We start from the raw sequence: 23,367 nt of genomic DNA, 5'->3' as shown, positions 1-23,367 counted from the left end.
GGCACACCAGGCCTGTCAAACTTCCATTGTACATCCCTTGTATTTTTGCTGCCTCTGTCTGCAGCTGTAAAATAACATTCAGCATCATGGAACGAGCCTCGCCCTGCTGCTGTCTGGCAGGCCACTGGGCCACATGGTGCCTGGGAGGTCCAGGCAGCGCCGGCCGGAACGCTGCAGCGCTCTGTCAGGGCTTTGCTCCCAAACAAATCCTGAGAGGAAAAAAGAACAAGAGAAAGATTGTGAATGACAGCAGCTAAATAAGCGGCTGAATCAAATACCAGCCAGAGACTCCATTGAGCAAAGGTTAAAAAACTTCAGTTCAGTTCAATTCACAACACATCATCTCTCAAAGCTAATTCAGCTATTTATTCCCGTGATGTCAGTAGGAAAATAAATAAAAATGTGAGTTGAACTCTGCAAATCAAACGGCTCTTTACCAGATTGTTGCCAAACTTGATGGCGTGGTGATGTGGTTCACCATGCCATCAAGTTCACTTCCCAGTTCACTTCCCAGTTTTTGCTGAAATCCGATTTTTGTTGTTGTTTTTGTTTTGTTTTTTTTGTTTTTTTTGCGTGGCCGTTCATAAATATGACTAATATCAGACTGCTGTGAGGACGGTTTCTGTGTGACCTGCAGGCGCAGAAAAAGAACATAGATGTCATACATAGTTTACAGAAGTAATAAAAAATGAGTGTACGGTTTCAGGTTTAAAGTTTCAGCAATCAGAGCTGACAGGATTGTTTAATTCATAACAAGATGATGGAAGCAATAAAAACAAAACACGACTAGTAGTGATGGCCTTCAGTGGATCGCTGGCTGCAGCTTCTGTAGAGAAGTCTGTTTGGGTGTGTAGTCAGAGCCAAAAGTGGTGAATTGTGATGGGACGCTCTCCACTGACACACACTTCTATCATAATTTCATAATTATAACTTTCAGCCATTGTTTACATCCCAATTTACCACGTCTGAATTCTTCTGGAGCAAAATCATTGTCTGAGTGACATAAAAGTTGGATGAAACGTGATGTGACCGTTCAGACAACAGGCACTTTGTAAACAGTCAAATATGTATCTGATTTAGTTCCGCATACAGAAGTGGGAAAATCAGATTTTTTGCGGGGTGAAAAGGTCAGAACTGGGCCTTTCAGACTGCAGTGAAAAATTTGCATAGACTCGCTGTGTGTCCTGCAGTCTAAAACTAGCAGGACAGTAGCTCTGGAGGGCTGTAGGTGGTGACCCCTCTGCTATAGAAACTGTAATTCTTTTCTTCCATTCATTTTCTTGTCCAGATCTAGACCAGAGTATTTTGTTCATGTTCATGCAATATTCCTCTCTGATTTCTTCCCACGGTCCGGCTGAGTGGGTTAAAACTTGTTTTTGCGTTGGCCTGTGATGAACGCTGGATGGACAGGCGACCAGTCCAGAGTGTACACCACCTCTGCACCATGATAGACTGGTGGCAGCATTAACAGTTTCATGGCGGTCCTTCAGGGCAGCGAGCTTTGGACAGATAACAATGAAGGACATCAGACTGTGACAAACGTATGCATCTGCTGGATCCACTCCTTGTCACAGATTTCCTGGGGTTGTTGGATTTCTTCTTGTGTGTGTGTGTGTGTGTGTGTGTGTGTGTAGGTATGTGTGTATGTGTGTGTTCTGCTCATGTTGCTCCAGTTTTCACATGTGTGTCCCTCTATGCCGCAGAGACTCGGCTAGCAGCCCATGCAGAGCTGCAGATCCAGCCCAGTGCCTCCTCCTAATGAGCAGGCTGTTGTTGGCCTGCCATGGGGACTCGGCTTCAGGGCTGGCACACCCTGCAACACTTTACAAACTAATTAAACTCCAAAGTCTCCTCTTCTGCACTAAAGTCAAGGCAGCTCTCATCTCAAAGAAAATCCAGGAGGAAAAACTTAATAGCTTTTTTTCTTCTTCATCAAACTCTATTCTATTTGACTTCAGTCGCACAACCTTCAGCTATAGAAGCGATACTTATTGCTTTCTGCAGATCCCTATAGAAGTATTCACAGCCAGTGAACTTTTTAATATTATTTTCACTTTGCAACCCAAAGCCTCAGTGTATTCTACTATTTTACACAACAGACAAACGTATAGCAGACCATAACTGTGAAGTCCAAGGAAGATCATTCATGTTTTTCAGAATTTTTCACTCCCTTTTGGGTGAGTCTCTACAACTTTTTGCTCTGCCTATCAGATCGGTCAGATTTTATGGAGATCATCTGCCAACATTGATTTATAAGTCTTATTTAAATGGTATTATTTAGACGTAGGTTTGGACTTTGACTAGGCCATTTTAACACATGAATCAACTTTGATCTTACCCATACCCCTGCAGCCCTGGCTATGTATTCATGGTGGCTGTCCCATGCAAGCTGAACCTATACCCCAGCCTCAAGTCTTCAATCGCTTTTAACAGTTGTTTTTCCAAGACCAGGACCTGGAGTTATCTCCATCCATCTTCCATCAACTCTTGATGCTTTAATATAACTGCACATTTAGGGTGATGTGCAGTGCTAGTTTCCTTACAGTTATTATTGTTACATTTTCTGCCACATGTTTGCTGTGTCTCCCCAGGCCCAGCGGCATGGGCGGGCATTGGGGGGCATTGCCCGCCCACGGAGTCAGCCGTGCTCCCCTGGACTGGAAGCTGTTGGTTGTTTTTACCTCAGAGTGGCCAACTCTCTGTTATTCCTATATCAATTTGATACAGTAGGACTTCCGCACAGCGCCTTCAGTCACTTTTTTCAACCATTAAAATAGTTTAGTCGTTGTTAACAAGTTGTGACCTGTTTTTCCGAGCCGCGTTTAAACGCAACATGAGCGCTACGACGCTTGCGCTGGGCTGCGGCAGCGAAGGAGACCTGCTGCTGCTGTGCAGAGCTACTCAGCTGTGTGTTAGAGTCATGGCTTGGCAGTCAAACCCGCAAAATGCAAAGAACTTTGCACAGTTTTTCCCTCAAACTAAACGACTGAGTTGATAATGCTTTTGGATGCAGGTAATGTTAACTAAATGATGACTAGTTAATACAAATACAACACCTTAGGCTTGTTAACTAGTAGCCTGCAGGTTACTGATGTTGTTGTTTATGTTCAAAAGTGTGTAGTACTTGTTACATTGAGTAACTTTTTTGGAAAAAAGGTACCTTTCAAAAATTGTAATACACTGCATTTAGGGGTGGCAGAGTAAAAGGTGCTGAGTATAAATCTATGCTAAGCCTTTGGTAAAAAAAAGAAAAAGAAAAAGAAAAGCATGTTTGACTTTTCTGCTTGATAATTGAACAATACCTTTTGTTGGACGATCGTTTAAAACAGTGGTCCCCAAACTTTTTCCTGTGAGGGCCACATAACGTTTCCCTTCTCTGGTGGGGGGCCGGAAATTGTTGACTGGGTAAAAATCAATTTCTCGATTGATTTTTACCCAGAAAGCACATGCGCAAAACCCATGAGTGAAACGGTCACTGGGACTGACTAGTATATATTCCATTGAGGGAATGTAACTATAATATATTCATAATTTCTCATATGTTAACATAAAAGCTCGTTTTGAAGTATAAGTTGCTACTTACTTACAGGCATTGCTTCGAAGAATTCAACCTGGAATGCGGCGTTCATAACAGACACGTGTGTTCATCTGCTCTACCGCTAGCAAACAACCGTACTGATTAAATAACATAAAAGTCAAGCAGTTCCCTAAAAGTCCAACAGATGGCAGCAATGCGCCATGCAAAACAAAACACCCAGAGTTTACAGGACACACTTCCTGCTAAAGAGCCCCCCCTGGTGGTTGAAGAAAAATCCACATATAAACCGGAAAATACAATAAATCTGAATGCTTTCTGGTATTGTTCAGGGGGCCGGACCAAATGTGGATGCGGGCCGGATCCGGCCCGTGGGCCGTAGTTTGGGGACCCCTGGTTTAAAATCTCGACACATTGAAGGGAAGCAAGAAACCATAAAAGTGTTCAGAGGGTATGGATAAATTGGTATGGTTCTGTAACATAGAATCAAGAAAATTGTGGACAACCCTTGCCATCCTCTTCATGAGTCCATCACAGAAAAACTGTGTCTTCAGTCGGAGGCTTTTTCAAACCCGCTGTAATACGGACTGCTACAGGAGATCGTTCCTGCCCATAGCCATCTACAGCAACTCTTCAAAGATTTGAGCTAATTTGATTTACAGCAACATTTATTTAAAAACGTTTTAAATAAATGTTGCTGTAGATGGCTGTCAATCCCTTAGGAATAAGAGATTGATTAAGATGTAGCAGGAACAAATTTCATATGGCTCCTGTGGATTTGACTTTTTCCTTATTGGTAATAAAAATACAGCTTTGTACTTGAAATTTGTTATGTCTGGCTTAATTATTATGAAATAAAAACAGAACCTGTCTTGAAGGAATGATAGTTGGGGTCTGTCTATATGCTGGAACTCTTTGGTCTCAGGAGTGATGGAGGGGTAAATGTGCTGGATTCCACCCTAGCAGTCGAAACATGGTTCGAGTAATTTATTTATTTATTTATTTATTTTTTTGGCTCTAGTGGCCTTTATTTGAAAGTGCTCAGAAAGGAAAGTCAGGTAATGAGAGAGAGGGAAGACATATGGCAAAGGTCATCAGGCTGGGAATCGAACCTGTGACGGCTGTTTCGAGGACTATGGCTTCCTTATGTGGGTTGTTGTTCCCTCAGCCGCCACAGCACCCTGAGTAATTCATTCTTAAGTTTATTGAAAAATTATGGAAAAAGGATAATTTGTGATTTTCACCTTAAGCATCTTGACTGTTTGCACGAAGACATAAATGGGTTTAAACCATCCGATCAGACTCTGTTGCTACAAAAGTAACCATGCCACATCAGTCAGGCTTTCTTGAATATTTCCATATGAAAATGTAGTGTTTCCTCCGTTGTGCTGCCTTCAAGTCCCGCTTGCTTTGGAAATCCAGACAGACATCAGATTGGCAGGCAGGCCGCTGTATAGCATCATCGCTCGCCAGCCAGCTGCACTTCCTGTGATAAGACTGCCGTTCATTCTGGGCCCGAAAGTGCTGGATTCAATCTGGCCATCTGCCGATTGCTCAGCGTTTCTGTCTGTCTCCGCATAAACTGCAGCACATATTCCTGTCAGTCAGGACCTCAGTGTTTACCACCTTCATTTCATTTTATTGGCTTCAGCAGAATAATCAGTGGAAAAAACTCAGAAAACCTCGCAAAACCAGGGGAAAAATATTTTGAACAAGTTAAATATGATGAACAAAACTTGATTTAGCAGGCAGTGATTACACAGAGCAAATATTCTGGAAAAGCTGATGAGTGACTGAATGCAGTAACAGCCTCCTTCCTCGTCACCCTCAGCATGTGAGAAGAATGATAAGTCATTGAAGCCGGTGTCTGATCTGAATAAAACGACCAGGACTTCCATTAGAAAACGCTCAGCCGGCTTTGAGCTCTCATCTTTTTCTGTCTCTCTGCAGAGCGGAGAAACGGCGGCGCGTTGGAAGAAGCTTAAAAGACGGACGCCTTCAACAGAGATGTGAAGAGAGTGTGTAACTTTCTAACGACATAAAGAGGAGGAGGTATGAGGTTTCAAATGGGTTTTAATGATTTACTGTTTCAGAATAAAGGTGCACCGTATTGAAAATACTGTGTTTATGTTCCTGATAGAGCCTCAGCTCTAACTGTGCAGAATCATCACAACCTGTAGAGACTAGGGAAATAACTCGTATTACTGCATATTATATACAAAGAATAATACAAAACCATACCTTTTGGTATACATATGGAGCTGTTCATTTTCCCAAGTTGGCATACAGAACTTTTCATGGAGCATATCTAATATGTTTGAAAGAAAATGCAGGTTGCAGGTTGGAACAATGAAACACCCAGACGCAATGCTATTGGCATGCTAGCAACAAGCAGCCAATCCAGGACCTGCATTTATTTTCCTTGGTGCTTGATTAGTTATACTTCCAAACACAGAATTCAGGAAGTCAGTAGATATTACCTTCTATGGTAGTAATGCGTAAACCTGTTTCTGATTCATGACTAAAGCAGGTTAGCAAAGAGAAGGAGTGCTTCCCTTCAAATAACCATCTGCTTCATTAGTAAATATATATGTTATTGGAGTAACACTTCAGACATTAACAGATGCATTGCTTTAGACATCCGTATAAAGCTTTTATAAATGTAAATGTTGACGTGCTATTAACACTTAGTTTATGCACATGAAATTTTGACGCCCAAACATCACACATAAACATCACCTCAAATAATGGAAAGTTATTTTGGGTGAATAAAACATTACCACCTCTTTCCTTCCCAAGAGATGATAAAGGCAAAAGATAATCATATACTATTAATATATAATATACTGTGACCAGTGCACTTTGTGCACTTTGTGCACTGGTCATAGTATATTGGTCAGCATGCACTCACCAGAATTAAACTGTAAACTTAAATAAATCCATACATGTACAGCTTTAGGATTCAGATAAAAAAAAAAAGCAGAAATATAAATGAATAACTGAACTCAAATTATAGACGAAACAATGAGCAAGTTTTATTTCAACAAAACTATTTATTTACTGTGTCCTAGATTTTTCATGTAGGAGATAATCGTAATCCTATTAGTGAGAACACGTTTTTCTCATCATGCCTGAGGTGTCTGCTAAGCAAAATATTATCGTAGGCTGTGAGGGTTGGGGTGGGGGTCTAATCAGGAGAAAAGAATCAGACAGCAGCTGGCTTTTCTGCAGCACTTTGTTCACAGTGGAACAGGCTGGGATCGTAAAAATCTCTTGACAACAAGACGTTATTGCTTGAGGTATTGTGAGACAGCCGCATATGGGAAATATATAGATGTGTTTATGTAATCAAAGTCAGGCGCAGAGATATTAAACTGGAGAGCTCCTAAATAAAGATGCATGCACTGCAGTAACCCTCTGTGGTCTGTTTGTCTGCTTTTATTTCCAGTTATACGCCTGAAGGCCCAGTCAGTTAAGCTGAACCCAATCACAGTGTGAATCTGAACTTCATTAACTTGTGGAATAAGACAGACAGTTTTAATTTTTTAAATAGAAAAATACTGACAAGTAGTTTTTTAAGACAGTGCCATTAATTTACAAATGATAAACATGATCAGATTTAAACACTGTTTGCTTTGTAAAACATCAGCTAAGGGAAAGTAAAAGAAATCTCTAACGTCCTATTGTCTGTGTGATTGTCTTACATGTAGTTATTGAAAATATTTCATTGTGTAAAGCTGAGCAGTGACTCTTAGATCATTTGCAAATCATTTTTGTGCTGAATCCAGACGTAACATAATGTCCAGTGATAACTGAAACACCATGTGAGCGCTCAGACGGAGGTAAAGCTGCAGACACTCTTTCCCCTCACATCGTTGTGATGCTCTTCCTCTTCCATCTCTTCCTCTCCTTCCACTCCCTCATGTCTCTGGTCACCTTTGACCTCCACATGGTTGGGGACACTTTTATGTCACTTCATCTTCTTGACCCTTCCTCCTCATTTCTCTGAAGATTTAAAGCAACTTCACCTTGATTTCTCTTATTGGTGATTGTTGTAATTTACTGGATGTGCCCACATCGGAGATGCAGTACTTGCTGCTTAGAAAGGATGTAAAGCTCTACATCCTCTGCAGCTATTAATAGTCCCTCATCCTACAGAGAAAGATTATTCCCCTGTGGAAAGCATCTAGACGGCTGCCAATCTTTCAAAGACGCTTGTCTCAGCAAAAGGGCTGCAAGGTCAGACTGAGAGTTTAAAGAAATTGCAAAAATAATAAGAAAAAAAAAAACAAAGAGCTTTTTCTGAGAGTTCTCACTTAGTATGCTAAACACGTCAAGTTCATAAAAGCATCCAGTATGTCTTGGCTTAAAGTGTTGAAGGAGAAAGCTTTGGATCTGAGTAAACCACAAGACAACAAAATATAAAAGGCCATGTTTTTAAAATGAGATGGTGGAGGGGAGGTCATTTTGACTTGTTCCACAGCTACTGAACTGTGTTAGAGTTATTAAGTTGACTTCTGTTCACCAAAAACATCCTGGTGTCTAATATGAAGCCAATCTGCTTGACAGATGAGGCTTCGGGGTCATCATCAGGTCAATGATCCCCAACACAGCAGCTAATCTACATCAGCTTGACCAAAGAAGAAAATGAACAACATGCTGCAAAAGTCCAGAACTCATAATTGAGATGTTCTGATGACAAGAATAACAAACATCACAAACCTCACACTGAAATTATGTTGAGTTCCGATTAAATCCTGGGGTGTGTTGAGCTTTTTACCCTGACTGGAATCAGAAGTCATTTTCCCATCAGTAGCTGCATTTCCATTATCCATAGAACAGGAAAAGCTGAAATAATTTTGCTGAATAAAAACACATCAATTCTGTAAAAACACGTCTTTTGAGAAAAAGTTGTTGCACTGGGATGAGGTGGTTTTTCAGCTGTACCAAAATACATGAATTTTGCAAAGCTGGAATGGAAACACTTTTTTTTTTTTCCATCTCACCAGTCACATGATCAACAGCTGGATGTTACTACTGAAACCCTAAAGAAGGATGATGGTTTGTTTTTGTTTCTTTTATGTGCAGCTGGCTCCACCAGAACTCTCACTGCATCACACAGTTCATTAAAAGTTGTGTCATCCCAACGTGTTGAATCCTTAGCTCTTCTGTAAAATCACCAACTACAATTTCTCCACAACCTCAAAATAGAGTGAAATAGAGACACTCCCACGTTTAAAGGGCTTGATGTTCCAAAGTCTGAACAAGACACTGACGTCTCCTCTGATTGGCTGATACATAACGAGAGCTAGCATCAAGCCTGGATTATGAATATATCTCATGTAGCTGTTTACATCTGTCACTGTCATGGTCACAGGAACAAGTTATCCATGTGCAATTTTAATTTAATTTCTTATTAAATGGAAACACTGCAAAATAGTGAAATAGAGGTTTTTTTTTCAATATCTGTAAAATGTAGGCTTGTGCACATCTGCAATGGAAATGCAGCCACTGTATATGAATGTGCTGAAATGAAAGCCACCAAAGTGTAATGTTTGGAAGTTCTGGAGAAAGATGGCTACAGAAGTAGTGAAGGACAGATTAACAGTAAAGACAGACTGTGGCAGCTGGAACAATAGCTGAAAACAATGAAACAAAAACTCTGTCATGTTTACACGAGAAGGTTAAAAGAAACTTCAAACAGCCTTTAAATAAGCCATCTTTGAGAAGATTCAGACCACTTCCACCTTTTCAACTGGTGCACCTCTAACTGAGCCTGTCTGCATCCCCGCTGTTCCGATATGCACACGCCCCCTCTGCCTCCTCCAGCTGATAATCCCTCAGGCTACTTTTGATTGTTACTTCAAATCTTTCAGCTGTCTGAAAGTGCTTGTGAAATCAGCTAAACTGTGAGCAGAGTGGCTGGGTGGGTTATTCCCCCCCCTTCCCCACCACTTTCTGCACCTCTTCCACCTCTCCTTCACTCAAGTGTTTCCATTCATTATGTGCATGACATTCTTTGTCTGAAGGACATTGGCAGTCAGCCAGGAGTCTCCACTGAGCCAGTCCAGGCGTTTAATTGAAACCATAAAAGAACTTTCTGTTGGCACAAAAGCCCTCATGTGGGCTTTGTTGCAATTAGATAGACCAGAAAGGCCAGTGAACCTGATGAAAGGGGATTAGCAGGAATGTGTTGCTTGGATATTATGTGAAGTGTGCCGCGGCAGCTTTCAGAAGAATTAGTAAAGGCTTGACCTGTCCACCACCGGTCAGGGAAAAGGACAAACTGATGACTAATGGAGTGAGAAAAGGCAAAGCTTAAAACCCAGCTTCACTACCAGGCCTGCAGAACATTGTGCACACTGCTGCTAATCAGCTGCTCCCACCTACAGCCCAGCACTCTGACACAGTTAGGGGCAACTTCATTACACGAGCTTGCCCAGAGTGAAGGTTTAACCAACAGAGCTGAGGAGGGGTCACAGTGCTGGAGGCTCGCCTGCAGTCCACATAGAACCATAAAGATACATATGGGATTCTTCATGCCTTATGAAACTGTAGCTGAAGCTGCAGCTCACACTGTTTTTGATGCCTGGCCATGTTTCTCTCTGTTTTTCATAACTTTGGCAGTTTTGATGCAAATTAATGAAATTTGGCCAGGTTGTGAATTATGCAGGTAAAATTAGACAAATTTAAAAGTTAAAACAAGTTTATTATGATTATCATAATGACACATATTATGGCAGTCTTTAAAAGAGCATTTTGTGTGTATGTGTGTGTGTATGTGTGCGTGCGTGCGTGCGTGTGTGTGTGTGTGTGCGTGCGTGCGTGCGTGCGTGTGTGTGTGAGAGAGAGAGAGAGAAATCCAATTGAAAAATAAGAGGCCCTGGAAAATGTCCTTGTTTGCACCAGTGTCCCGCTTTGTTAGTGATAGTGGTTATAATAGCCCATTAAATGCCATATATATATATTTTTGCCAAAAGTATTTGCTCACCTGCCTTGATTCATATATTAGCCTAAATGACATTCCATTCTTATTGCCAGATGGAGACAATCTGAAGGCCACATGAAGTTTGGAGTTCTGTAGTGACTGACTCTGCAAAACCTGGCGACCTCTTCAGCATCCGCTGACCCCGCTCCATCACTTCACATGACCTACCACTTCATGGCTGAGTTGCTGTCGTTCCTAAATACTTCTATTTTCTTACAATGCAGCTGATAGTTAACTGTGGAATATTTAGGAGCGAGGAAATTTCACAACTAGACTTGTTGCACATGTGGCGTCCTACCACAGTTCTGTGGGCTTGGGAAATGTTTATTATTAATGATTATAAATAAATACAATTATTATTATTATTGCCTTAAGAGTAAAATAAACACATATACATTTCAACCAGTCCTATGAATAACTAATAAAACCAAACTCTATGTTATCAGTACCATTCATTAAACCAGCAGTTGTTTATTTCTTTACCTTGAACATCATTAATTGTGGTACCATTTAAAATGATGTTTTCCTGCTGAGTGTAAAATCAGAGGGATCATGCCAGATTCTGATTGGTAGAAACCAGATCTTAGGCCTCCCAGGGCTCTGGGGTTACAGTTTTACCAAATCTCATCTTGCTGCAAACCTAGTTTTTCTGACATGATTGGAGTGTTCCCACTCAGCGGGGCTGCTTCAAGGTGGATTAGGGCTTTCTGCTGTGAGACCCAAGTTATTCTCAGCTTCATCATAACCCTGTCCTCAATTCCAAAGCACTTTATAAATAGATGAGCAAATGGAACGCTGGTACATTTATGGACTGGGCCTTTTGTTTCACAGAGAAACTCTGTGAGATTTTTTTTTAATTGGGAATTTTGTAAAAGATGAACTGCTGCAGGGCTGAGGTCAAGATTCTAAATTACATATTTCCAACATGTAATTGCTGATTAAATTGATTTGCCTTTTTCGTCTTTTCTTTAGGTTAAATCGAGGTGTGGTGTGTGTGTGACCTGTTTCACATCAGATCATCAGCCTGCAAAAGGTAAAAGCAGAACTCCTGTGTGCAAACTGCCCCCAGTGGAGAGACTGTGAATGACATGGAAACTGGTCCCAGTATTTGTTGAGGCTCCAACCTGGGTATTGCTGCAGCTATGTGTGTGAAGGTAATCCTGGACAAAACTGTACTGCAGAGGGACGATGGGTTCAAATGTTACAGAATCTTTGCTGGTTCAGCAGGTGTCGTGTGTGTGTGTGTGTGTGTGTGCGTGTGTGTGTGTGTGTGTGTGTGTGTGCGTGCGTGTGTGTGTGTGTGTGTGTGTGTGCTATGTTTCTGTCCGTGGAGAGAAGTTCTCGTCACACTGCCTCTGCATCGTCTCACAACGCCGTGGTGAAGGCCTGTGTGGGTGGGGAGGGTCAGCTGGTGTTGTGAATCAGGCCGCTGAGGTGTCAGGGACGGCTTCTTCACAACACCAGGGTTCCTCCCAGCCATTTCCTGCTGGAATACATCAGTGATCTGCAAGAGAACTGGGCTGAAATAAACCCTGAAGTCATTTCCACAGTTGGAATAAAATGCACTTTTCAGTCTCATATAAATCGATACAATGGCCGATGAGTTTGCTTTGATTTTTGTTGGAATGTTGATGTTATTGAAAACTATTTAACCAATATGTATTATAAACTGAACTTGCCTTCATTAGCTGCATTTCCACTGACCATATTATTGCAAAAATTGTAATTAAAAAAATTTATTAGCTTAATGGAGACATGCTGATTAAGAAAAAAAAACTCAAATTTTTTAATTTAAAGATTTTGTGCTAGATGTACTTAAATTAGTGTATTTTACAAAACTGCAATGGAAACACTTTTTTGCATCATGGGAGTGATGTGATCAGCAGCCGGATATTACTACTGGCAAAAAAAGAAGACGACGACGACAGGAAGTGGTAGGAGGATGATGGCGTTGCATGGTTTTTAAATATCATGTGAACCGACTTATGTATGTGATTTTAATTGTGTTTTTTATTTAATAGAAACACTGCAACTGCAGATTTGTGTTTTTTGAGATCAGCAGAATACTGATAATTTTTTTGTAATTCCATTCCATTTGTAATGGAAACACATCCACTGTTTGATAACTATGATAAATGTGGAGTGGACGTAATTTACTAGGAATCTGTCTGCATGATTGAATTAAATTGATGTTTTTTGTAAAGTATCTTGAGATGGTCATGTGTTCAATAAACTGAATTGAACATGTGACCATTGGGTATTGATCAGCTTTCTGACCAAGGTCCTCAGTCAACTGGCTTTACCAGTCAAGTTGCAGAAATGTCTGAAGGACGATCAGATGAACCTGGTCTCAGTTCTGAGTCTTATAGTGTGACTACTTATGCATGTATTATGTTTAAATATTTAAATTTTTATTATTTTTTTTTAAATATTTGATAAGGAAAATAAACCTTCCACTTCTATTTTAATAAATGACTCAGTGAACAATGTAGTTTTTGACTCCTTATTACCACTTATTATACAACATGACAGAATCTTTTTCAATTAAAATGTATACACAGTTTTGTATTTGTTTTATTTTTATTAAATGAAACAAATGCAGTGTACTACAGGACTGCATGATCTAGAACATAACTAACACTAATTATACATGGGGAGGGATGAAAATAACCAGAACAAACAAGGATGGATGGATGGATGGATGGATGGATGGATGGATGGATGGATACATAGATAGATAGATAGATCAAACACTGGTCTTGTTAATCTGGGCGACTTCATTCAGGTAGGCGATGAATAACTTGGTTCCTTCGATGTAGTTGTACCTGCAAAATAAAAAAGTATTTTGTGCATTTTTAAAAAAAATTATTCAACTCAGTTGCACATTCACAGGAATGTGCAACTGAACTATGCTATTTTTAATAACTGCACAGTATTTTATTTATTAATTTTGCCCATATTGTACACTGTTACTCCTAAATTAATTTTATATATTATATTATATTTGTTATCTTTATGTGAATCTACATGTGTCATTAACTGTCACTTTCCTAATGTTACACCAGATGTTCCCCACTGTGGGACAGTAAATCATATTTCTATTTAATCTTTCATTCAGAAACCTCAGTGAGTCTCCACATGCATCTACATAAGAATGATTTCAAAGGAGGAAAACTAAACTTTTAGAACCGACTGACCAAGCGGCTGAAATTAATCTGAAAGAAAATCTGTGGAGTCACATGAGGGCACACAGCTAACATTATACCCACAGCTTCCAACAGTGTCCTTGAGCAAAAGAGACCAAAACTGAAAATAATTAAACTTATCCTGTAAAATAAAAAAAGGAAATTAGAGTAGTTGTTAGGCATGAAGTGTGTAAAACCTGCTCATTTTCTCATTCTGGGAGTGCATTCCATCATCAAAGCCTCCAATGGGCATCATGATGATGCTTTTCCCCGTCACATCCTGGAAGGTTCTGGCAATGGGGATGGTCCCACCTTCACGGATTAGATCAGGATCCACATTGAAAACTGAAAGAGAGCCAATATGTATCATGTATGTATAACTCAAATGCAAAACCTTTTTGTCTATTGTATGTTCTTCAGTGTTGGAAAAAAAACAACAAAGCATTTTCAAAAGCCCTAAATACTTTTACAATTTCACAAATAAGCACAACATCTCTCGTCAGCTTAACAAGCTTCTGTAAAGCCAAACAGTTCAGGTAGAAGACAACTGAAGTAAAACATATAGCTGTGTGCAGTACAGATTATTTCTTTCTATCTATAATGGCTCTAAAAGGCTGTTGTAGGATCCAGTCCCTGGAAAGCTGAAGTAGCTTTCTTACCTCTCTTGATCGCTGCCTTTCCAGCCTCATACAGAGGGTGCTTAGTGTCAGCCAGCCAGGGCTTGGCCCCAATCACCATGGTAACTTTCAGCGTGTTAGGACTCTTTCTCTTAGCAAACACAGACTGAAGGTAGTCCGTCACCTAAAGTATAAAAAGGAGATGTTAGTAAAGCACAGCACGACATAAATCAACACTCTAAAGAACTCATATATGCTACCTGTTTCTTGACCGCTGCTGGGTCCATGTCAGGGACTTGTCTTATTGAGAACTTAGCAGTGACCTTAGCAGGGATGACTGTCTTTGTGCCGGAGTCAGAGAAAGCCCCCTCTATACCATGGATGGAAACAGTGGGGTAGCGCCACCTATGGGCCAACAAGTCCACCTTTGGAAGAGCAATACAGAGACTCGTTGAGTCAGGAGAAAACTCTTGTTTTTCTTTTGGGGGGGGGGTGTTCCGACTTGACTTTATTACTACCTTGTTGTTGTACATGAGGTGGCTGACGCCAGTCTTGTTCTTGTAATTGTCCACGTCAAACTCAATATCTTGATACATTCTCCATTCTTCATCAGACAGAGGAGCCACTGCTTCCCGGATCCCTGGAATAAGAATCTTTCCACTGGGGCTGATGAGTGTGTCTGAGAGAAAAGTGACCATATAAAGCAACTAAGGATTTTTTTAAACTATTTTTTCTGTAATTTCCCCCAATATAAAACATTAGCTGAGGAAAGCATTCAAAATTAAACCATAGTTTATAACTGGCAAGTTTTATTTTACATCTCTGTAGAGAAATGTTGACCCATTCATGTTTGCAGAGTTGTTTGAAATGAAATTTGAAATTTGAAATGAAATTTTATTCGAACATGATACAAATGCAAATATAAAAATAAAATAGTGCACAGTAACAAGAAGTGCATAAAAAAGAAGAGAAAATACAGATTTTTTGTTTCAGTTAACATATCATGCTCAAAATGGGGTAGGAAGAAGTGAGAACTTATAAACTCCTACCCCCTAAACACTTGAAACTTTAGAGTCCTACTGTCATTAAAAAAAATCAAAATCAAAGTGGCAGTGGTTTTAATTCAGTCACTTTGGATTTCCCCCCTCCCCAACATGCTACTGCATTTCACTCAGTTTGAATTTGACTAGATCATCTTAAAACTTCCATTTTGATTTCAGCTAAGACCAAAATAGTATCAACACTAAGTTTGACTATTGGTGTGATTGTGTTTTTCTGAAATGCAGTTAGAGTCAAAGCAGATGTAATGGGATACACAGCTTCCAAAGAAGTTCCGCTTTTATCTCATCAGTCTATAGAATATTTGTCCAAAAGTCTTGAAGACTGCTAAGATGTTTTTTTGTTTTTTTTGTGAAGAGACAGCTCTTTTTGGTCAGAAGTTTTTTTTTTTGCCCTGCAAGTTTCACTTTTCTGCTACTTGTTCAAATTGTCTTCATTTGTGGAAAATGGTTATCACTCGTGGTTCTCTGGACTCACTAAAAATGGTTTTCTTTTTAGACCAGTAGATCTGAGTAACTGTTTCTCATCTGCTGTTCACCTTCTTTATTAGCTTTAGACGTGATGGCTTGCTTTTTAAAGTCTTTTAGCACATTTCATGTTGACAGCAAGGTTCTATTTAAGTGATGTTGTTCTACACGTCTGGGATTAATCAGGTCTGGATGTGCTCACTGAAATTAAACTCACTGTTTTTTAACATATCAATTAATTCCTGATTTAACAAAAAAGGGGTTGCAATGACTTTACCATAGGGTGAGCTTGGTTTAGATAGATTTTTCCCTTGTTGAATGAAATCATTGTCTAAAAACAGTTTTTTATATTTGCTGATGTTATCTTTGATAGTAACATTATTTGACTATCACAAACATTAGCATGTGAAAAACAGAAAATTTGGAAAACAACGGTAGCTAAATACACCAGATAATTTACTGTAGCAACTTATAGGTTTGAGCATTTTTTCAAAATGATGATTTCTTACTGAGGAGATTTGTCAGGAGGCTCTTGATTTTATTTTTAAATCTGACAAAAATGTTGTTGTTTTTTTGTTTTTTTTAAATTGTACAAAGCACAAACTACTGCAAAACATATAGGTACCACATTATAAACCAATTCAGTTCAAATTTCCCTAACTTATCTCGCCATTTCTAAACACTCAAGTATTTTAGGGGATGTTTTCCATAGAGACCAAAGGGTTCTGCTCCTTTAGCCCTTCAGTTAATTCACTGGGGACTGTTTCGATGAGAATTTTTTATTCTTAAAAGAAAACAGCTGCATAAACTACCAAAGGGAACAGAAACGCAAATAAACAGGGCAAAGTGTAAGAATCAAAGGAAAACGCCCTTTAAACCCACCAAGAATGCCAATGAGGTCAGTCATTGGTTCGATCACAGTGCCTCCATAGACACCAGAATGTAAGTCTTGTTTAGGGCCTTCAACCTACAAACACACAACACAGTAAGAATCAGATACAGACAGAAAGGTTTCAAGAAAGAATTCTACAACCTCAGCAAAGAAGTAGCAGTTCCCTCTGGTGCCATAGGTTAAGGCTGGCCGGCTGCTCAGCCAGCCACAGTCAGAAATGACGATGTAGTCCACATCAGAGAAGAAGGTGTCTCTCTGTGCCAGGATCATTGCATCCAGGCCGTTGGAGCCTGTCTCCTCCATACCCTCAATGAGAAATTTCACATTCACTGGCAGGTCCTGGTGGATGCCAAAAGTAGAGTTTAAGAACAAATGCAGTAACTGTTGACATACAGACATATAGCCATTTGAAGTTAAATGGCTATATTTACATAATACATAATAATGTCTCTATAGGGGCTGGTGTGTTTTCTCTCACCATGCTGAGGGCTTGGTAAGCCTGTACAGCGTGGATCCAGGCCAGAACGGGAGCCTTGTTGTCTGATGTTCCTCTTCCATACAGATTACCTGAAGGTACAGTGCCATAAAACATATTTATTTATGACACTATAGCTAGAATTCGCTGTAGGTCAGGAAAATTTAAATGCAAATCACAAATTATGTCATTTTTGAGATGTTTCAAACAGACATAATAGTTATCTTTGGACTGATGTATGAAAAATAATTCCACAAGAAGAAATCATCATTTAATCAGTTAAAAATCAGGTAAAAAAAACTGAACTGAACATAATGGTGGCTACCGTTGATGTCTGTCAGGTTGTAGGGATTGGTAGCCCAGCCGTCCTCCAGCTTCGCCGGCTGAACATCCACATGACCGTAGACACACACTGTGTGTTTGCTGGGGTCACTCCCAAACTGAGCTGTCACTACTTTTGGCAGTGCTATCGTCTGTCCACTTGGAAGCTGCATGTACAAAGGCATGGTTGGTATTCACACATTTCTACAAAATGACACATTATCCCCAGATTTTGAAATAATATGGCACAATGTGAATCAGTACCAGGGGGTGTTAATGTATGTTTATACATTTGGCAGAAGCTTCTATCCAAAATAACTTACAAATGAGGATATGACAATACAGTTAAAACAATAGCTAACTCAAATTCAAAATTCACAAATACTTTATTGATCCCAAAGGGAAATTAGATGTTGTAACTCATTAATTTAAATTCTTCAAAGAATTATTGTAGATAGTGATCACTGTTGGCAGGAAAAATCTCCTGTAACAGTCTGTCTTACAGTGAATCTGAATAAGCTTCTGACTGAAGGCACTCTGTTTTTCCAAGACAGTCTCATAAAGAGAATGGTCAGGGTTGTCTATAATTTTCTTTATTTTACAAAGAATCCTTCTTTGAATCATCATCTCCAGAGGTTCCACAGCCATCCACAGAACAGAACCAGGACAGAACCAGAACAGAACCAGAACAGAACCAAGACAGAACCAGGACAGAACCAGAACATAACCAGAACAGAACCAGGACAGAACCAGGACAGAACCAGCCTTTTTTATCAGGCTATTGAACCTTTTTTAGGTCCTTGGTTCTGATGCTGCTGCCTCAACTGATGACGGATGAATAGATGACACTCTCAACAACAGACTTATAGAAGATCTGCAGTATCTTGCTAAAAGCCTTGAAGGATCTTAGCTTTCGTAAGAAGTCCAGTCTTCTCTGTTCCTTCTTATTGATGATTTCACTGTTGAGTCTCCAGTCCCGTGTGTTGTCCAGATGAACACTGAGGTATTTATATTCCTCGACCTCTTATACTTCTTCTCCCAGGATGCAAATGAGGTTTGATTTTGTTATATCTTCACAAGATATAACAAGAAGATATATTCAGTGTTTGTGAAGAAGTCTTCACAAATAGTGACAAGTTTTTGATATTGTTGTTTTTGTTCAATCAGAATGAGACATCATACATTTAACTCTCATGGGAGGTATTTTCAGATGCCTGTATCCAGTCATTATAACAATCTAAAGAAACAAAGTGCTAAATAATTTAGTTTTTCCTTTTACAAGTGACAATTACTCTAGGCTGGTACTCCAGGTGTTTGTACTCTTTTATTTTAGTTGGTGTTTTAAATGAACTCAATCTCCTGGCAATAATCTCCTTTTTGATCAAATTCAAAGTACTTTATTAATTCCACCTTTCACTTTATTGTTGTCGTTGCTGAATAAATGTCAGATCATTAACTGGTTTTCCATAAAGTGGCTGCCACTGGGTCTTAGGTGGAGCAGAAGTGAAAGGTAATTGGTGAGCAGGGCACATTGAAAGGCTGAATGTTTAGATTCAGTTTGAATATGGGATGCTTTTATCCAGAAGGTGATGCTGTAAATTGGGTCAACTTTTGAAAATGTTTCTGAACCTGCTGTTAACTGTCAGCTCCTGGCCTTCAGAAGGTTTGTGCTTGACTGTTCTGGTAAATCAAGCTATAGTTTTGTCATCTCAGGTATATTAACAAAGACATATACCTGTCCAATGGAGCAACCGCTGCAGAATTATTATTAGCCTACTGAAGTAAAGACGACACACTCCAAATTCTCAAAGAGAAGTTAAAAAAGGGAATCGCTTTAGCAGAGACCTGGGGGTTTTGTCACTGACCTCTTGCTCTCCGATGTCGACCAGTTGTACTGTCCCTCCCATCAGTCTCAGCTTCTCAGCCACCAGCTCCATCATGCGGTGCAGATCTGGTCTTCTCAGAATGTTGCTCGAGTCACTTTCAATTGCAACCCACTCCCTCAGAGCCTGGCGCACAAATCAAAATCTCATTGTGAATGAGCTACAACTTTTAATCAGTCCAAAGAAAGTTTATGTTGATACAACAGAAAGTTATTCTGTTGAATAAGTGAAGTGAATCCTCCTGTAAGCAACTAATACCCACATCTTCAACAAATCATAATTTTCTTCGTCCTAACTTTTATGTCAGACCTGTCCTCACATACCTGTGGACATGAACTATGGAGTGCTTTTATGAACCAGAACTCAAACAAATGAAATCTCTAAGGATGACCTGCTGTCATTGTGCACTATGGTGGAGACACAACCATAGTCTAACCATGTTAGGCTGAGGGTGAGCGGAAGATCCTGCAACAGAAAACCTTCTCCCACTTTTATTTGAGCTTCTTGTTAATAGGTGCAAACTGCTTGCATTCGCTGGACCCAATGATTGTGGTTGATCAACATGTAGTCAGAGCAATCAGCTTTGGGGAGAGATGAGGCAAGTAGTATGTCAAAAAGTTGAGCAGTGAGATGGAGAAACAGCACCATCAGTGGTTCAAGTTGTCACCTCAACATGTTCTTCCTGATGGTCATCAACGTACTGCGCCAGCTCGGTGTACTGGGAAGCCTGGCCACAGGAAATGACCAGCAGGATGAAGGGGACTGTTTGAAGATTCATCTAGTGGAAAAATGAAAAATCGAATGATAGTGGGAGTAGCTTGTTGGAAAAAGAAGTTATCACAAATCATCTTAAATTAATAATCATTACATCATAATCTAACTGAATATTGAAGTAGTTCTAATTTAAAACTCAAGCAGATACTCAGCAATTATCTGTACAGTGGCTCTCAAAGATGTACATACCCTTATTAAACTAACAAAAACTGACTAAATAAAACAGGTGGTTTTAGTAAAACACAAGAAAACTTAAAACAACACATTCTGTGCTCTGAAAATATTTAATATAAGCATATAAGCATACTTTCTCATTATTTTTCTTAGTAGGCAATATGTATTTTATTTTCATTTTAAATGTGACCATCATTACACAGCTTGTCTGAAGATCCACTATCTGATGACTTCATTAGGTTTTTTGTGTTGGCCTTTTATAAAGACTCTTCAGTTGGTGTTTAAATATTGTCAATATAGTGACCCAATAACACAGAATTACCTAGTAATATTTTCTAATATCCTGTCCACTTTTAACGTTTTTGACACAGAAACATGCAGGCTGCTGGCAGACCACCCAGAGCCCTTCTAACACCTCACTTAGCAGGTTGTCAGTGAAAACAAGATGCAATATGAGACAATAGTGAGGAAAACCAGAAATGGGTTTAGGACGTTGCCGTGAGACCAACAGTAGGACTAAAGGAGCTCCAGGAATTAAAGTACTAGTTGTGTCCCACATGGAAAAACCTGTTCCCTCCGTATGTAGTGGTCCAAGATTGAAAAATAGAAATCTTTTTTCCACAGAATACTCAAACACATTTTCATGCAAAGTAAGAACCTTTGGGCCACAGATCCAAAACATCTAATTCACAGAGAACAGTTGTGCACACCTTTGCTGGGATGATGTAGATAAAGAGAGATCATATTTTACAGTATTAGACTCTAAATCATTCCAGATTTGATGAAATGATGCAACCAGACTCTAGAACTGAATATGGCAAAAAATCTGGGTGGTAAACAGTGGATAAAGGAATTTGTTTCCATCTGAAATATCTGCAGAACATTTGAAAAGCAGAATGGGAATTCTCTGATTAAGATGTGACATCCTGACTGAATCATAAAATGGTATTAGAAGATGTTTCAACAAATCAAGTTTGCATCCAGGGTTAGGTTTTTTTTTTAACAAAAATCTATTTAATGTATTTGTTTTCAGCTTAATTGTATAGATCAATTTAAAGGTGGAGAACATTTAGAAATAATTTGAAACTTTTAACATCTACAAAAGCATTTTAACATGAATGTGGAAACATTTTAGACCCTCTACAACCTTCTGCTCTGCTGAGTCACTCCATCACACTAAGCAGCTTTTTAACAGAACTTTTACAACTTCTGCCTGATCCCTCTAAACCGTTAATAACTTTTCAACTTTATCTCGATACAGATTAAACCTTATTTCTATATTGATTAACATATAATATCTTCACAAGATGAATATATTTCCTTACCTTCTCTTAGATGCAGTGGAAACAGTCTTATCAGGCCCAGCAGCTGTGGCCCCATGTTGCTGGTGGGACATTTATACACATTCCCTCATGCTGCACTCTTACCGGGCCCCGGGGTCACACTGTCAAATGTTTCCTGACATCTTGCCAAGACAGCAGACAAATGACTTTTTTCTTGCTGAGAGAGACAAAACTCCACTCAGATCTATTGATCTTGGTCCAAGAATGTGCTTGGATCAACGATGGGGGGTTAAGGGGAGGGGTGCTCGGAAGGACAAAACATCATGTGAAACTCCTAATTATTGTGCTCCCCCACACACATAACAAGTTGCACAACAGACGGCCCCCTGAACTAAACCTCAAAAGAATAGCAGTTTCTCATAGGGCAATGTGAATGAATTCATGGGAAATGATAAATGGACCAAACTTTTCCACTTATATTGACTCGTAGCGTTTTTCATTAGAGTCACATTCACCCATTCGCACTCACAAATGCATACACAACTGTCGTTTTCTGTAGTAGGAGTTACAGGACAGAGGAAAGGAGGTGCTGTGTTGACTTGGTTCCAGAATGGACTCCTAGTTATCCCGGAAATCTGCAAAACCAAGATCAGCAGTGGGGACTGGAACAGATTTGTATGTGTGTGTTTAATAGTCAGCTAATACTATGCATGGTTTCTGACTGCGGGGCACATTTTTAATATTTAGAATAGAAAGTCTACATATTAATAAAAATGAGCCCTGATTAACTCACTAGACCAAAGATAAAGAGAAAAGTGTATTTTCAAGCAAATGTATAATTTTGATCTGGACACCTGAAACCTCCCTCTCCAAAAATGCATCTGTATTGTAAAGAAACCCAAGTTTCTTTTAGTTTGAATGTTTTTTCATTCACTTCTTATTATGCATTTTCATATTCTGAAAATGTCTTGTTTTGTTTCATTTTCAGATTGTATGTTTTTATATTGAAATCTTTTTTTCTTCAGATTCCAGTGTTTTCAGTTTCTGATGGGTGAAAAGGTTGAGGCCAGTGGTTCTCCACCGTTTTTTTGCCAGCGTCCCCTAAACATTACCCAGGTCCCTGGATTAACTTTCATGGGAGGTAGCCTGCATAAAAAATGATGTAGGCACCAGATATTATGATTATTACTGTTGTTATGATAAATATTTTCTTTCTGTATTTATCATCACAACTATTTAAAAAATATGGATAAACAGATTGGAAGTTGTTACACCTAACAAGAAGGTAATAGAAACCTCTCACTTTGTTGATAATTCATTGCTTTCTGATGAGCTGATAGCGCTTTATGCCAAATCTCCACAGGACAATGAACAGCTGAAAAAGCAAATCAAAGTCAGAGTTTATGAATTTATTGCTACATTTGATCTATAAAGCTTCTTCTCTTGGAGTAACTGCTCAGTAATGGTACTCAAGGTTTCCCCCAGAAAACTTTCTAAGCCCAGTGGTTGGGTGCTTGGGCAGTCATTCATCCAGCACCTCGTTGTGTCTTTGAGTTAAAAAATGTTTAAAGTTGACAGGAAATTTGAAAATATCCCTTTATAATTATGTGTTATTGAAAGACTGGAAGATTAATACCTGAAGACCAACTATAAAATTTTAAAAATGCAAACATTTTAAAAAGAAATAAATAAGCAATGGTGGGGCACATGTAAA

At 39.3% G+C, this 23,367-nt stretch overlaps 1 protein-coding gene and 1 long non-coding RNA gene across 4 annotated transcripts in view; one reads left to right on the top strand and one right to left on the bottom strand.

Annotated features, from left to right (window-relative positions):
* LOC103136952 (uncharacterized) overlaps positions 1-11,767 on the top strand; it is a 33,118-nt gene extending 21,351 nt beyond the window's left edge. The window contains exons 3-5 of one of the 3 annotated variants that reach the window (XR_001661884.1): positions 5,486-5,587; positions 11,496-11,651; positions 11,751-11,767. This is a non-coding gene — a long non-coding RNA (uncharacterized LOC103136952). Of the gene's footprint in view, positions 1-5,485; positions 5,588-11,495 lie in introns of all 3 variants that reach the window. The other 2 variants (XR_001661883.1, XR_001661882.1) reach the window with 2 other exon arrangements.
* A 1,312-nt stretch (positions 11,768-13,079) lies between these two features.
* Positions 13,080-21,797, bottom strand: cndp1 (carnosine dipeptidase 1). The gene is made up of 12 exons (XM_007550427.2): positions 21,696-21,797; positions 20,090-20,200; positions 19,405-19,548; positions 17,544-17,706; positions 17,222-17,310; positions 16,885-17,082; positions 16,734-16,818; positions 14,844-15,004; positions 14,586-14,750; positions 14,368-14,509; positions 13,906-14,053; positions 13,080-13,348 (listed from the first exon to the last, which is right to left on the bottom strand). Exons 2-12 carry the CDS (start codon positions 20,198-20,200, stop codon positions 13,270-13,272), a joined length of 1,485 nt encoding a protein of 494 aa, XP_007550489.1. The 5' UTR covers positions 21,696-21,797; the 3' UTR covers positions 13,080-13,269.
* Positions 21,798-23,367: the final 1,570 nt, after the last annotated feature.

Source organism: Poecilia formosa, unplaced genomic scaffold, assembly GCF_000485575.1.
Source record: "Poecilia formosa unplaced genomic scaffold, Poecilia_formosa-5.1.2 Scaffold36, whole genome shotgun sequence".
In the NCBI taxonomy this organism is placed as follows: Eukaryota; Metazoa; Chordata; class Actinopteri; order Cyprinodontiformes; family Poeciliidae; genus Poecilia; species Poecilia formosa.
Note: the sequence above shows the minus strand (reverse complement) of the source record. Positions and strands in the feature narration are given on the sequence as shown.

Coding starts and splice junctions, on each gene's coding strand:
- cndp1 (XM_007550427.2), bottom strand. CDS start 20,200: ATGAATCTTCAAACAGTCCCCTTCATCCTGCTGGTCATTTCCTGTGGC. Junction 19,549..20,089: donor ATCAGGAAGAACATGTTGAG/GTGACAACTTGA, acceptor TTTGTGCGCCAG/GCTCTGAGGGAGTGGGTTGC. Junction 17,083..17,221: donor CTTACCAAGCCCTCAGCATG/GTGAGAGAAAAC, acceptor GGCATCCACCAG/GACCTGCCAGTGAATGTGAA.